The sequence below is a fragment of the Erythrolamprus reginae genome, chromosome 2 (genome assembly GCF_031021105.1).
Source record: "Erythrolamprus reginae isolate rEryReg1 chromosome 2, rEryReg1.hap1, whole genome shotgun sequence".
Classification (NCBI taxonomy): domain Eukaryota; kingdom Metazoa; phylum Chordata; class Lepidosauria; order Squamata; family Dipsadidae; genus Erythrolamprus; species Erythrolamprus reginae.
Window position 1 is genome coordinate 177,489,008 of NC_091951.1, and position 16,570 is coordinate 177,505,577.

The 16,570-nt window shown below is 37.9% G+C and overlaps 1 protein-coding gene across 2 annotated transcripts in view; it reads right to left on the reverse strand.

Moving 5' to 3' along the window:
* The window catches only part of DIP2B (disco interacting protein 2 homolog B), a 250,046-nt gene that overhangs the window by 49,746 nt on the left and 183,730 nt on the right, over positions 1-16,570 (reverse strand). For both annotated transcript variants that reach the window (XM_070740523.1, XM_070740522.1), the window contains exons 5-9: positions 13,148-13,360; positions 9,536-9,685; positions 3,687-3,806; positions 2,427-2,624; positions 1,190-1,281 (exon numbers count right to left, since the gene is read on the reverse strand). In XM_070740523.1, coding sequence (XP_070596624.1) covers positions 1,190-1,281; positions 2,427-2,624; positions 3,687-3,806; positions 9,536-9,685; positions 13,148-13,360 — 773 coding nt within the window. The remainder of the gene's footprint in view (positions 1-1,189; positions 1,282-2,426; positions 2,625-3,686; positions 3,807-9,535; positions 9,686-13,147; positions 13,361-16,570) is intronic.

The following is a 16,570-nucleotide window of genomic DNA, read 5'->3' on the forward strand; positions in this document are numbered from 1 at the left end:
TTTTATTATATTACAATAATTCATTTGATTCTTTTTATCACCGTATTTTTCAGAGTATAAGACGCATCTTTTCCACTAAAAGAGGGTAGAAATGTCAGTGCATCTTATACACTAAATATAGCCATTTTTGGCCTCTCAAAGCCTTGTCCCCTGCATCCCATTTTTGCAACAAAAAAGGCCCTTTTTTGCAAAAACAAGGTGCACAGTGGGTTTGGGAGGCCTGCAGAGTACTCCTGGGATGTGGGGGAAGGCAAAAACACCGTTTTTGCAGGAAACTGGTGAAAAAATGGGCCACTTTTTGCAGAAATGGGAGCATTTTTGCCTTCCTCCAGTTGCTAGGAGCACTCTGTAGGCCTCCCAAACCCTTTGCACATCACAATTTTTGCAAAAAATGGGTGCAAATGGGCTATTTTTCACAAAATGGGGGCATTTTTGCCATCCCCAGCCCCCAGGAGCACAATGTAGGCTTCCCAAACCCTCTATGTGCCTTTTTTAAAAAACGAGTGAAAAACAGACCCATTTTTGCAAAAAACAGGGTGCGCAGAGGGTTTGGGAGGCCTGCAGAGTACTCCCGGGGGCTGGGGAGGACAAAAACGTCCCCCCTTACTTATCTCTTTGAAATCTTGGTGCATCTTATACACCGGACATCTTATAGTCCAAAAATACTGTAGTTTTAATGATTTCAATGTTATAGTTTTAATGATTTCAATGTTTTATATACTGTACGCCGCCTTGAGTCACCATGTGCGAATAGACAGCAATATAAATCGGCAATATAAATTCAACAAACAAAATCAGATTCACTCAACAACCATATTACTAATTTAAAATTGCAGTGATTTTCTTAATAACTGTGTCAAGAATGGTTGTAAAATGGGATAAAACTCACTTACCAAATGTCTTGCTTAGCAATGGAAATTTTGGGCTCAGTTGTGGTCGTTAAGTTGAGAACTACTTACAACTGGTCCCCAAAGTTCTGGCCAAACCAGCATCACTCCCACTAAGCAGTAGTGGGACTGCCAGATTACTGTCACTAAGCAAAGCAGTCATGTGACATCACATTTTACAACCATATCAGTTAGCAATGAAAATGGTATTCCGATTACTGTTAAATGAGAACTACCTGTACACCTGATTGATCACTCTTGCTTATCATAAGAAATGTGAGTTAGAAGGTAAAGCACTTTACCCTGTCACCAGGTTTCAATACAGGCTCGTTTTTGGTGCCCAGCTTGTTCAATAGTGTATATGCCAATTTAAGGCTTCTGCTCCACAGCTTGCCTGGAATAAAGAGAAAAAAAGCAATCAACACATTCATGGCTTTAGCAACAGCATTATATACATACATAATATTGATTATTTATACATTCATATTTCAACCATGATACAGTTTGCAAATCCCCCAAATTTAAATTCAGCAGTTAAATTCTGATAAATGCATGAGAAAACAAGATCTTCGTATAATGTCTTAAGCACCATGAAAAGGAACACCCACAGAATGGCTCAGGGTTAGACCGCTGAAAAGGTATGTGACTTTAACTGCCATTCACTTGGGCCCAAAAAGATAAGTGCCTCAGCTGACAATTTTAATGAATTAAATTGAGCTGTCCTGTGAATAAAATTGGAGTTGACCGCCAAGAGAGGCAAGAATATATCCCGTACAATGGCACTAACTCTGAGCAATTAAGCACATGTAAGGTGCTTCTTTCTTTAGCATTGTGTCCTTCCCTGTAAGGCCAGCCAAAGAGTAATAGCTGCTGACCATCCCGAAAGAGGCTTTATTTGCTAAGGAGCAGAAAGTAGCCAATAGAGATGCTGTATACCCAATGATAGGCAAACATACATGTTTTTGCTATACCCCAAATAAAAATCTAAACCTATCACAATTTAAATCTACAAGACAGAATAGTAATAGTGTTCTCATTACTTTGGATTACTGGTACCTGTTGTTTTTTTTAATGTATCCAATCTGCATTGATTTGCTGACTACCGGGTGAAACTTAATACACAGATTGTGTTATGGTTATCATGCATGTAACTATATACTATAACTAAATATAATCTACATATTCTATATACATTAAACAAAGGTCTAATGTCCATGCAGGGCAGAATGAATGCAGATTAGCAAAACACAACTTCATCAATTAACTGCTTAATGCATCAAGCAAAGCCGATAAACTCTAAGAGATAGCAATAGTAATAGCACTTAGGCTTCGCACTCCAATAATCTGGGTCTTCTTTTCACCCACTTTGGAAGGATGGAAGGTCGAGTCAACCTTCACCCTGGTGACATTCAAACTGCCAGATTGCAGGTAGCTGGTAGGCAGCAGAAGAACCTGTAGTACTGTATTCTAACCACTGTGGCACTGTGGCTCAATATATCTACCGGCAAACATGAAGACAATCAAGCTAATGAAACTCACCATATGTCAACGTGTAGACTGGTTTCCCAGAGACATCCAGGGCTGTCAAACAAGGGCACTTGGCCTGTGTTGTTCCCCAGCGTTGCAGAGCTGCTTCTAAAGCAGGAGGCCAATTGCAAACTACACCCAAGGGTTCTCCCTTCACAGGTGTCATCTGACGCCCCTCAGGCCTGGGTTGATTAGGATCTGGCTGTGGAACTACAAAGAAAAGATCATCCAATCAAATGTTAAAATCATTCACAAAATGGAACAATGTTCTAAAAATGCTAATAAACTCTACGTCTTCCCCTATTAGTGATGCAAAGGATTCCCCACTCTTCCCCTGCAATGGTTCTAATAATTAGGGTTTTCAAAACTATTGTTAAAGGTCAAAGCAATTTGAATATATTTGTTGCTAAGGAAAAATGTCTCACAATAAGAGAAAGGAAATGTGTGTGCTTTCAAACCTAGAAAACCTTATTGTTAATCCAACTGCATTTGGTAGAAACCTACTATTACTGTTGCTGCTGCTATATAATTATATTGTATAGCGTGAATCACATACTAGATGAAATATAGAATATCAAGGTTAAAATTCATATCCAGAAAAAGGTAACTCTTAATCAGATAGATTAGATATGTATGGCTTGAATTTTAAAAAATATACCAAGGATAGAAAGAGGGCAAGAAAAATGGGGACAAACAGTCTGGTGTTTTGAAAAGCAAATAATATTGTAATTTTTAGAAATAAAGAGAAACTCTTCCTTATATAGAGAAACAGGGCAGACAATTCTTAAGTAGGAGTAGAATAACGAATGGAATAAGGAACAAAGAAATAACTATATTAATAAAAAAACCAAGAGGAGACAAAATGTGTTTTATTAAAATCCAAAAAGCAATAACAACATATCAGATGATTTTAATGCAAGGAATTTAACCTTCAAAGAATATGTATTCTATATTAATATTTTTATAGGAAAAATATTATATCTGTCCATGAAGGCATACCTTCTACTAAACACCCTTTTAAATAAACTTGGCATTGGAATCAACTGCTTTATATTCCACCTGTCCCTAGACATTTAGTGGGTCTTCTGTTGATCTGAAATGGTATCTCATAATTTTTTCTCAACATTTGGCCAAGGAAAAAACTTTTAACTAGTTAATGGATTTTAAGATTTAAAGTAAACATGCAAAAAGGAGAAAAGGGAGATTAAGATACACTGGTATATGATAATAGTCACACCATGTAGTCCATGGAAAGATACCCAATCCATATACCTTCCACAATTTCTTCGAAATCATCCACAAAGAACTCCTTCAGAGGTGGCCGCTTAGGTCGCTTCAAGGTATTGAGTAGCTGTTGTATTTTTGTGGAGACTCTGCTATTTACAGGGACACCTACAGTACAGGAAATGAATTCAGTTTACCAGAAATACATCAAATATGAGCAAATGTAGACCTATAATATCTGGGCTACAAAAATCTGGCTGACCACTTGACAAAAGAACTCCAGTGTTGTTGCCATCCAGATTTTTGCAAGTTTAGAAATGAGAGCCATTGTAAAATATGGGTCATTGTAATTTTAGAGAAATTTACACACTCTTTCTGGTCTATAAAGATATCTTATATTTGGGGTGAAGCCCAAATGTAAACTGAATATTTCAGAAGATGTTTCCCTAATATTTGATTATTTTTCTGCTTTCCAAATCTACCATTAATATTGGCATCACACAGGATACATAGGTTTATTATGTCTTACGGTGGATGTTATGGTAAGATGCCTTCTGTTTCTGCTAGGGTTACAAAACATGGCATTCATCAATACTTCTCAGACCCCAATTCCTAGCCCTTAGAAATGTTTGGCTGAATGGATACAGCTGCACTCAAGGCTATTTTGCTAATACTGCCTTAAGACATGGCCACCAGAGGGTGCAAAGACAACTGGAGACTTATTAAAAGCTAGACAATTATCTTCAAAGGCATTACATACTTCAAAAATCATTGCACAGCACAATTCTGCTATTCATTAAAGAACCCTCATTTCTTTTCAGGGTTCTGCATGGACGTGAGAAAAAAAGCGCCTCTGCTTTAACAGTCACCTTTAATAAGCAAGTTCCTTAAAGCAGCAGAATCTTTTTTTCAGGTATGAAGAAAATTAAGCTGCTTCAGCGAATAGCAGGCAGATGTGCTCATGGTCTGAAACACTTCTTCTGAATCATTTCCAAAGCATGAACAGCCTATCACATAAATAGAGGCAAATTCTTACTTAATGCTCATTTGTTCAGCGATCGTGCAAAGGTACAGCGGTACTGAACAATTGGCACGTACACCCAGGTCTCAATACGTATACAATTTTTGTAAGTTGTTATAAACCAGGGGTGTCAAACTGAATTTCATCAAGGGCCGCATCAGGGTTGTGTTGGACCTCAGGAGGGCATGGACAGGGTAGGCGTGGCTACTCGACATCACTCGTTTCGGGGGCACCTGTGATGGTCTGGGTGGGGTTGGGGGCATCATCTTGCAGCCTTCTGTCAGTGAAAATGGAGCTCGGGAGAGCTGCGCATGGCCCTCCTGAGCTCTGTTTTCACTGGTAGAGGCATCATGGGCTTGTCCTTTGCTATTTACAGGGTGCAGATTTAAGCACTCCGCGAGTCAAATCTGGCCCATGAGCCTTGAGTTTGACACCCCTGTTATAAACGGAATGTTTCACAATCTTTATGAAGCATTGTTAGAAGGATGAACATGGCATAAGGAAGAAAGCATGGCACGGCCAGCAGCTGCTTTGCATAGGCCAGGTGTGCCTTGTCAGTGGTAGGAGCAAGACAACAAAGAAGATTAGCTGAGCGCAAGACCCAGTGGAGTGCAGGTTGGTGGGGCAGCTGGGATTTAGCACTGTGGCCCCTTGGTGGCTAGCTGCAGCAGTAGTGGTGGCACGTCTCAGTAGTGATGGTGGGTGATTCTAAAGTAGAGGCCCAGGGGTGGTGGCAGCTGTTAAAACCCATATGATTCTCTGTTTCAGCCTCAGTGTAACACTGCCATCTCTGCTGAGGAATATCATTGACCAGGGCAGCCAAAAGGGCAGCCAAAAATGGCAGAGATGGGGCATGCAAAGATAGCTGGGGCTTGGGACTGGGAGGGACCTTACTGAGGCTTGGGACTGGGAGGGACCAAGCCAGGAATGGCTAGAATCAGATTGGGTCTTTACTTAGTGATTAGCGAGATTTGATTAATGATGGCAATAAGGACTGGTAAGATTTCCATCTCTAAGTAATGTGGTCACATAATACGCTGCTTAGTGGCAGAAATTGCCATTATTAACCAAGGATTACTTGTAGCAAAAGTCCCACAGTTACAATAATTTAAGTAGGTGAAGTCCACCAGAACAGATGTTTTATATATAAAGTAGGACATTTAACAATTATGCAGATTTTTTTTGTTTAACATGGAAAGCAGTTGTGCTGAAAAGTGGGACAAAATCACTTCTCTAGAGATGGAACTAACTCAATAAATGAGCAATATCAAAAAATCCCTTTTTTAAATACCACACATGGCTGTAGGAGTAAAACATAATGCAATTGCCTTGCCTTTGTTCTTTCGATTCAAAATGAGCAATCCAAATTTTCTAATAAACATGTCTAATTCACACATGTGAAACCAGCTGTCTTTTTTGGCTGCAAAATTTGTTTCTAAAGCAAATACAGTTTCTAAAAACAGAAATGGGGCAAGGGTGAAAAGAGCCAGGCTATGACAAGCAGAGATCTCACAAAACAAAACAAGAAATCCTGTGGGAATTTAGGTATAATGTTAAAAACTGAAGAAGAAAAAATCCCTGCCTTTGGTTTCAGTGGTAGCAGCTGATATTGCACAAGTATCATACTTGTTTTACACAAATGTTAATATAAACTACAACTGTAACTGTAGAGAAAACACAATAGGGGACTATCCAAAGGCAGAGGCTCTGAAGTTCAGAATCCATGCAAGAAATTGTCCAACAAATCCAATTTATTGCTGACATTTGTAGTCTACCACAAGGACTAATCCTTTAAAAGTAAGAAAACAATTTTTTTCCTATTTTATTTAGAAACACAATTTCATCACTTATAAGCCACTTTCTTAATCTTTTTACTCCTATAGCCATTATGTGGTAATTAACAATGGAAAGAGATACAGCTCATTTTATTATTATTGTTCTTCAGAAAACACAATAAAAGTGATAGTAACTTGTGATTATTCCAACCATACATTCCTAGTCATGTCAAAGAAGTGTATTTTGTCCAATTCCCAGGAATATTGACTTATAAGCAGAAACAGGAATTCCACACAGTGGGACAACATGACAAATCAGACAGCAGGTTTTGGCTCTTCCCAGACATACAAAATTAAAGCAACACCAATAGGGTAGCAGGAAAGAATAGGAAAAGAAAGTATCTGGGCATAAATTATGTTTTTGACAACTGCAAGAACTGTCTAGGCCAATCATGGTGAACCTATGGCACGGATGTCACAGGTGGCACGTGGAGCCGTATCTACTGGCACACGAGCCGTTACCCTAGCTCAGCTCCAACGTGCATGTATGTGCCGGCCAGCTGATTTTTGGCTTGCTCAGAGGCTCTGGCTTCCAGAGAGCCTCCGGGGAGATGGGGGAGGGCATTTTTACCCTCCCCCCGGTTCCAGGAAAGCCTTTGGAGCCTGGGGAGAGCAAAACATGAGCCTACTGGGCCCACCAGAAGTTGGGAAACAGGCCATTTCCAGCTTTCAGAGGGCCTCCGGGGGTGGGGGAAGCTGTTTTTGCCTTCTTCAGGCAATTATGGGTGTGGGCACTTTCTAATGCATGATAGCACACACGCACATTCTTTTGGCACCTGAGGAAAAAAAGGTTCACTATCACTGGTCTAGGCCCTAGACTCTATGGTTAACCAGTCAGGAATTTAAACAGCAAATATATTCTACTCACACAAACTGAAAGGCTGACCCCAGTTGCGGCAGTGGAGATATTTGTAATTTCAGGGAAAGGTGAGCAGTGCAACGCTCCAAATTTGTCTTATTAAATCACAAACTGAAAAACTGCATAAGCAACTGATCTCCAGTTCTTTGAAAAGCACAAAAACATTTTAGAGTGACAGAATAGGTTTCTCTTACTCTCTTGCTGTGAACTATTACCCCAAATTAGTGTTTCTCAACCTTGGCAATTTTTAAGATGTGTGGATTTCAACACCCAGAATTCCCTAGCCAGACTTATTAAAGTTGCTGAGGTTGAAAAACACTGCCCTAAACACACAATATTCTTGGGGATATCCAGACCAAAACTCACATAAAACCTAAAATTCAGCCTTGTGCTACACAGATCTCTATAAATCAAATATCTGGAAATTTGTCATTTTGAAATTTCCTCTGTGGATATTATTCCATACCTGCCTATCGACTTTGCCACCTCAAAGGAAAACCTGGTTGTTGCTGAACTTGTGTTGACTTCAATGAATGATCAAGGCTAGATCCTGCTGTGAAGTGTCAACCTCAAAAATATATCCTCAAGGAATAATTGCACTTGATAGTTTTAGTTAGCAGGTTTTCTATGTTTTATTTTAAATAGCAATTTTATTTTTTCTGGTTCCTCTGTTGGATTTTTAACAGATGTACTAAACTGGTAAGTGGAGTTGCTTTAGTGCTTTTATCTAGTTGATGAAAGGGTCCTTTTCCCATGTGCCAAACCTCCAGAAGTGTGGTACATATGGTTATTTTATTCTTAAGGAGTGAAGACTCTGAAGAAGGAACTATCCTTCTCTAGAGTTCCAACTATCAGACCTGGATTTCCATGTTATCAGATTTAGGTTTATTAATAATTATAAGCAGTGGCCATGCCACTCTTTCTGAAATATTTGACAAAGGCTCCGGCAGCTTGTTCTTCTACAAAGGGTCAGATATATTAATAATTCAGCTTGTCATATAGTCACAGTAGTATGAAACAAAATGTAAAGAAGTATAGCAAGAAAAGTATAGCAATACAATTTAAATCTTTGCCAATGCATTTGCCTGATATTCATTCAAAGAATTTTGTTTTGACTGCAAGAATAATCAGTATCTTTCATTCTGTAAAAGATGTATTAAAGTATTTATGTCTCCAGAAATGATTATAACATATAACCTCTTGATATACTTTTTACCTGGGGATTTAATAGGGTTCTGAATAGAAAGCAAAATACTAGTAATAAATATTACCTACTGTGTCAGAAATTTAAATAAGACCTGTGGCTTGGTTGATTTTGGCTATTCCAAAACCATCTCCCTCTTTTCTTCATTGTTGCTCAAATTTGAATAATGTAATCTTTGCCCTCCCCACTTTAAGAACCAAGGCAAGCCAATTTTGTTTTTTCACAAAATTACTTACTTTTATATTTTCCCCTCCTTCCTATATCTCCTATACCTTTCTTCTATTCCTATATCTCCTATATCTTTCTTCTATTCCTATATCTCTTCTTCTATTCTTTCATTAATATGTTCTATTACTTTATCTTCTTTTCTATTATTTCTTAGATATATTTTACTATGAGTATCTCCTCTATAACCTTCATCATGTATTTTATTATGTGTATATAGATATATACCCACAATAACGCTCATTGTGTATTGGACAAAATAAATAAACAAACAAACAAACAAACAAATAAATTGAGACTTATCTCAATATTTTCTGCCTATCTTAGCAACATTAATATTGGTGGTTATACAGAGCTAACTGTTCCGTTCACGAGTTTAGTTGGGACTATTTTGAAAATTGCAAGCCTTTTCTCTGCAGATAAGGCATCTTTCATCGTAAGACATATCAAACCATCCTTGTGATATTACTCCAGGTACTTAACCTACTCATAGACCATGGTGGCTATCAAGTCTGGAAGAGTTGAGCTAAATAATAAGAAGCTATTTTTTCTTAAATACACAGTTATTTTTGCACAGAAGGAAAAGGCACTAGAATGAATGATTCCATGTTACCAGGAACCCCGTGCTGCCACATTTGAGTCGTAAACTCCCATACGTTATTCTTTCAGAATTCTGTGAAATTAAATGGCTCGATTCCTGCTTAAATTTTATTTTTGGGGGGACAGTACAGCATTGTGGTTCTGCAGATATACCATCAGCTGTGTCCATAAGGCTGGACCGGTTGGATGCTTTGTGCATGCCCTTCACTATTCCCGATGGAGGAAGGTCAATAGCAGATGGGCGTGAAGAAGAGGCGGGTGTAGAGGTAGTTGCAGTAACATCCGGGGGAACTGAAAAATTCTCTGAAAAGAGGATCAAGGGAGAACAGTCAGATTCAGATTACTTCTTGCTACAAGATTACTAAAGAGGAAACTGGTTATCTTCACAATTCTTCCCTTCTTTGATGCAAGGGCATCTGTTTTTGGTTCAATTATCTTGACAAAACCCACAAAGGAGAGATAACATGATGCATACTAAGTTTCATTTTTACTTTCCATTTGGTTATTCTTGCCAATTCACATTTGTTTGGGTAACCAACAGATCACACTGTCTCTTTTTGAAAGGTTAAAGGGACTATCTGATTTTGATTTAAGGTGTCCACTGCAATGTTCAAGAGGCAGGAAAAAACTACACTACACCATTATATCAAACATATTCTCTTGCCTAGGTAAGAATTGTACCTAAGGGCAAGAGGAGAATTTTTGTCCATGTAACTACTGTTGTGAACTGTAGGATTATTTCAGATTGCTCAGTTTATAACTCAGCAAACCTGTGATGGGAAAAAGTCATATAACCTCTACAATTGATCTAGATAACTGCCTGTAATAGGAAAAACTTAAACTGAATCCTTTTACAAACATACAGATTTTCACTTAAGTTTCTAAATCACAACAAAAACAATGATATTGACACTACTGACTAAAATAATCCTAGACTAGGTTACTGCAAAGCTTCTATACATGTTTACATCATTCTCTTGCCTTCTACTGAATTGCAATATAATTGTTTTTAATACACTGCTGAGACCCAGCTGGGTGATCTTGAGCCAGTCACTTTCTCTCAGTCCTTGGAAGGAGGTCGATGGGAAAAGACTTCTGAAAAACCTTGACAAGAAAACTGCAGGTACTTTTCCAGACAATCTCTAAGAACTGGACGTGACTGAACACTAGAAAAACATATACACTACTAATAATTGGTAATTATACAGATTACATTTCTCAATAAATACAATAGAGTTATATAAATGTTAGAAGCCAAAATATTCAATTTCTGTAAGATTTCTGATTACAGTACTGGTATATACAAATAATACAAGTTCCTTTATATCCACACATGTATCATAAGCCACAAAATTAAAAGCTCATACACAATTCACTTCGTTAATGAATGTTATGCTCACCAATGTTATTAGTCACTAAACGTACAACTACTGAGATGGACAGGACATGTATTATATGTATCTTGCTGAGATGCTTTCTGCATTTTAATGTTGAATTGTTTTGGACTTCTAAATGTGGGTGCATATTTTTCCTTGGACAGTGAGTTCCTCTCCAATATATGAACTGAGACATAAATACAAAATAGAAACATCATCCTGCTTTCAAACAAGGTCATTTTTCCACCGTTGCACTCGTTTAACTAATGCCAGTCTTTTCGGCCCATCTTTCAAAAGTGTTCTGATCACTAATAGCCTCTATTTCAGTTTTGTCCAAGAATCTGTTGTCACTTGTGTGCAGTGGTTAGAAGAAAGAAACTCAGTGTTTAATTAAATAATGTCAATCTGTGGGGGAAAAGCTTCATATTTGCTGCAGTGCTAACACCCACTGAATTCAGTTCTGGTCAATCTATGCTGAACTTGGCACACTGCTACAAAAACAATATGAAAATGAGCTTTCAGAAAGGTTTCAGAAATTCAGAATTAGAAACCTGATACTTCAGGAACAGGTATCTATACATATATAGATATTACATCATACTTCAGACCTAGAGAACTAAAATTGGAATTTTTACTGCTTGAAATGTTTTCAAAATACAGTGAGCAAGTACATGATCAATCAGTTTCTGTTCTTCTAACCACTGGTCTCTGTGAGCTGTGTTTATTAAATCAATCAATCACATTAGGTTCTGTTGTTTTGAGGATAACCGAGGTTGTCTTTTATAAATATGAAAATGCCTATCATTTTAGAGTGTTCTTATATTAATAGCTGATGACTAGTATCTGTCTCTGCATTGTGCAGTTCTTGGTTCTCTTTGAGTTTGTTTGTTTGCTTGCACACATTTCATTACTCAACTAGATAATATCATCAGTTCAAGTGAGTGTTCGCTTTCCTGTCATTTACATGCAGCATATATAATGATACAGTACCTAGTTGGGTAATGAAATGATTGCAAACAACTAAGCTCAGAGAATATGAAGAAGTCAGCAGTGTAACTCTTGAGCTACGAATATTGGTATTTTTTAAATATCGAAATGCAATGTTATTACTGGAAACCTCACTTTTCATTAGCTGTTCTTAATATTCCTAACATGTTTCTTACAAAAGAAAAAGGTGCATTTTACAACATCAATTTGACATCAGTTATTCAACAACTGAATAGCCATGAGTTCCAATTTGAAGGAACGTTTATTTTAATGAGAGTCTCTTTATTTGAAGAAAGTGTGATTTATGGTGATGGATTTTTAAACAGCTAACCCGCTCCCAAAAAAGTTTTCCATTTTAGAAAATGAGTTACATCCCAGTAAGTAAGAAAGGAAGAAAGAAAGAAAGGACAGCAGCAACATATAGGTTGAAAGAAATAAAAAGCAGCAATTAAGAGACACCAAGTATTTACACAATGCTTGTCTGAAATCAATTAAGCCAAAGCAGACAGCACACAAAGACACAGGCGACCCCTGAGATGCAACAATGTTATTTGGGACATGATAATACAGAAACACGTATGATAGAGCCAAACAAACCCTACAAAATTCCATACAGCAGCACCAGCGGCAGGGAGCACCTCAGAGCGTCAAAAAACTGAGCCTGGGGTATCCAAATCTATGCATGCCCCAACAAATATGGACTAATGAGCTGGGGAAAATTTATCTGTTTGCTAAATTTATTTGCTGCCTATCTCACCATGGGGATACTCTGGGCAGCTCAGGATCTATGCTTTAGGGTCCCCAAAAGCAATATAAAAAAAACTAGTCAAGACAGATGGGCCATTTCCTACTTTCCTGAGATCTGTTTTGTATACTAGGACTCAGTCACTGGAGAGGTATAAAAGGTCTTCCTGGTGATAAGAGTGATAAAGTCAACTCTTTTCTCCCTAAAATCTCACTATCAGGCAAATCTCATTGTGGCATTTGTCTGATACGATTTTTTTTAAAAAGGGCAGCGCCTCTGACCAATTAAGGGGCAGACATCTACAATAACACAGGACATGTGGATTATTATACTCTCTTCTGCTGGCTTGGAAGTGAAATGACCGACTATAAACAGCAGCTCCAAGCATCAGAAAACACCAGTGACATATATAGCCGGGCTGCTGTGCAAATGTTTCATGGTGATTATAATAAAAGGCTTCTCCTTTTCTCTTTTTCTTTTCCTCTCTTCCAATGGAGGCCTTTCTCCAAAATCATGCTTAACATTGCCAGACTTCTAGAAAATATTTGGGAATAATTTGAGCTTTGAAATTGGGGAGATTTCTAAAGCTTTACAGAAAAATAAATATTTGAAATGTTTTAAGTTACACTGTCCATATCCCATCCCCCCAGGTCCTACCTATTCGAGTATTGGCAAATACATCAGCTAGTGACCCACTGGTCCCTTTGCCTTCTCCATGGGATAGTGTAGAAGATGCTGATGAAGATGTGGATGACCCCTGAATAGATCGGTTGATCCATGACTCAGCATTCTGTAAGCTCTGATGCAATGCAGCAGATAGGGCAGCCTGGCGCCTGAGCGAACCTTCATCTTCGGAGGCAGAAGACGTGTCTGTGTGGGATCAGAAAAGGGAAGTACACTGCACTTAACATGCTCTTTTTGCAACCAAGGAAACACTGGCAAAGGCTCCGTACCACCCAATGCAGAGTGCATTAAGCATGGGTCAAGATGGAAGGAAGCAGTTAGCAAGCCCACCAACTTGGGCCAGCTCGTTCCTTACTGGGAGGGAAAAGCAAGTAAAATTGTTGAAAACCCACCAGAAAAATATCCATACACCCAACTCCCACAGATAAAATAACCCTGCAGTCATCACTCTGCAAATTGCATGCTATGGAATCTGGCTGCAGTTTTCCCCAACCATTAACAATTCTGAAATGGAAAACCTCAAAATTAACCCATATCTGAACATTTGTTTGTGAATAGACATTCTGGGAAATTTCATATGTTCTATAATTATTGATTTTCAGATGGACACAGGGGAAGTACTGAAGATGTACACATTGAAGAATTCCTACCATCCATCTCTCTCTCTGTTTTGAGAAATATAAAACAACATCTGTACTGTAAAATGCTGGCTATACAGCTGAAACTTGAAAAATTAGAATATCATGCAAAAGTTCCTTTATTTCAGTAATGCAACTTACAAGGTGAAACGTAATATATGAGAGAGACTCATTATTTGCAAGGCAAGATAGTTCAAGCTGTGATTTGTCACAATTGTGATGATTATGAGGTACAGCCCATGAAAACCCCAAATCCTCCATATCAGAAAATTAGAATATTACACGCAATCAATAAAACAAGGATTGTAAATAGAACAATATTGGACCTCTGAAAAGTATAAGCATGCATATGTACTCAGTACTTGGTTTGGGCCCCTTTTGCAGCAATTGCTGCCTCAATGCTCAACGATCATTAAACCAGGTTTTGGTGCTTTTGGCAGTGTGGGAAAGTGCCAAGTCCTGTTGGAAAATTGAAGGAAGCATGAAGTGCTCCAAAATCTCCTGATAGACAGCTGTGTTGAACCTGGACTTCATGAAGCAAGGTGGACCAACACCAGCAGATGACATGGCTCCCCAAATCAACACAGACTGTGGAAACCTCACCCTGGACTTCAAGCATCTTGCAGTGTGTGCCTCTCCATTCTTTTTCCATGCTCTGGGTCCTTGGTTTCCAAATGAGATGCAAAAGTTTCCACAGTCTGTGTTGATTTGGAGAATCATGTCATCTGCTAGTGTTGTTCCACTGTAATTAATTAAGTTCAGGGTTAATGCAGCAGTCTACCAGATTTTGGAGCACTTCATGCTTCCTTCCACAGATGAGTTTTATGAGGATGCTGACTTCACTTTCCAGCAAGACTTGACACCTGCCCACATTGCTAAAAGCATTAAAACCTGGTTCTATGGGGCATTGCCAAGAGAAAGATGAGAGCTAAAGCCCGCTATTGAAGCATCCATGACATCTCAGTAGTGCCACAGGCTGATAGCTTCCATGCCACACTGCATTGAGACAGTAATTGCTGCAAAAGGGCCCCAAATCAAATACGGAGTACATACGCATGCTTATACTTTTCAGAGGTCCGATATTGTTCTATGTGCAATCCTTTTTTTATTGATTGCATGTAATATTCTAATTTTCCACAATGGAAGATTTGGGATTTTTATGAGCTGTACCCCCATAATCATCACCCATTATGACAAAACATGCCTTGAACTATCTTGCTTTGGACGTAATGACTCTCTTTCATATATTATGTTTCACCTTTTAAGTTGCATTACTGAAATAAATGAACTTTTCCACAATATTCTAATTTTTCAACTTTCACCTCTATTGTGAAATCATAAACACTGTAACAAAGAAATGTTGTAGTACATATTCAACTATCTGTGCAGTATGATTAATACTTAGGAATATTCAGTCTGTTAATCTATGTACCTGTATAAATTTTCATACATAAGCATGCACATATTTCTGCAGGTAAATATGTCACAGTTGGCCCTTCAATGCATCAATAATCTCATTGTCTCATACAAATTCAGAACTTTAAACTAGTAGTCATTTGAGCCAAAGAAAAGAAAGCCAGACATCTTTTTGCTGTCCCCTGTTGAATAAGAACATCATATTTTTCCTAATTGATATTACGTAGTAATATTGATCCTGATGCATTCTTGACAAAGATGAAAAGCCACAGCTTTTTTTCGTTTCAGCCTTGTCACCATGATACCAAAAGCAACTGCTAAAAACATTTATGATTTTTCTCATTTGTTTACTTGCTACTTTCTTCTATTCCACCACACCTATATTTTTTTTCTTTTTTCCTCTGTCAATCATTATAAACATTTAAAAACTAGCGAAGCAAAAGTAGTGTAATCAGGAGCCTAAAGAGGAAGATAATTATCTGTGCACATCTAAATTTAAAACAATCTTCCTATCATCTTCACCTAGAACAGAGATGAGGTAATAATGACTATCCTGCTTGCTCTATAGAGCTGGAATGCATGACTACTGCCTTATAATAAGACACCTCACTGATCCATCCACAGATCTCTTCCGATTGGCAGACACTCAGGTTTTTCAGGTACTTGAACCTTAATATCAAGAACTAAAGAGCAAATTTTACACATGAAAAAACCCAAGTGTTCTGCTACTATAGCTCTTTCCACTGAAAAAAAGTGAATAGAAATGTGCAGCTTTTCTTAAAATATAAACCTGTGTAAAAATACCAACACACTCAGAAAACATTGAGAAATGTTGAATTGTTAGTATGAAATAGTATGAAACTCAATCTGTATAGTCTGGAGGACAGAAGGAAAAGGGGGGGACATGATTGAAACATTTAAATATATTAAAGAGTCAAATAAGGTCCAGGAGGGAAGTGTTTTTAATAGGAAAGTGAACACAAGGACAAGGGGACACAATCTGAAGTTAGTTGGGGGAAAGATCAAAAGCAACATGAGAAAATATTATTTTACTGAAAGAGTAGTACAAACTTCCAGCAGACATGGTAGATAAATCCACAGTAACTGAATTTAAACATGCCTGGGATAAACATATATCCATCCTAAGATAAAATACAGGAAATAGTATAAGGGCAGACTAGATGGACCACGAGGTCTTTTTCTGCCGTCAGACTTCTATGTTTCTATGTTTCTATTGTTGGGATTTTCATATTCAGCTAAATTCATGGAGTAATTTCTCACAAAGCAAATTGCTTTGATAAAATAATCCAGAAAGTACCCACCTAAAGTTACTGTTAAATCT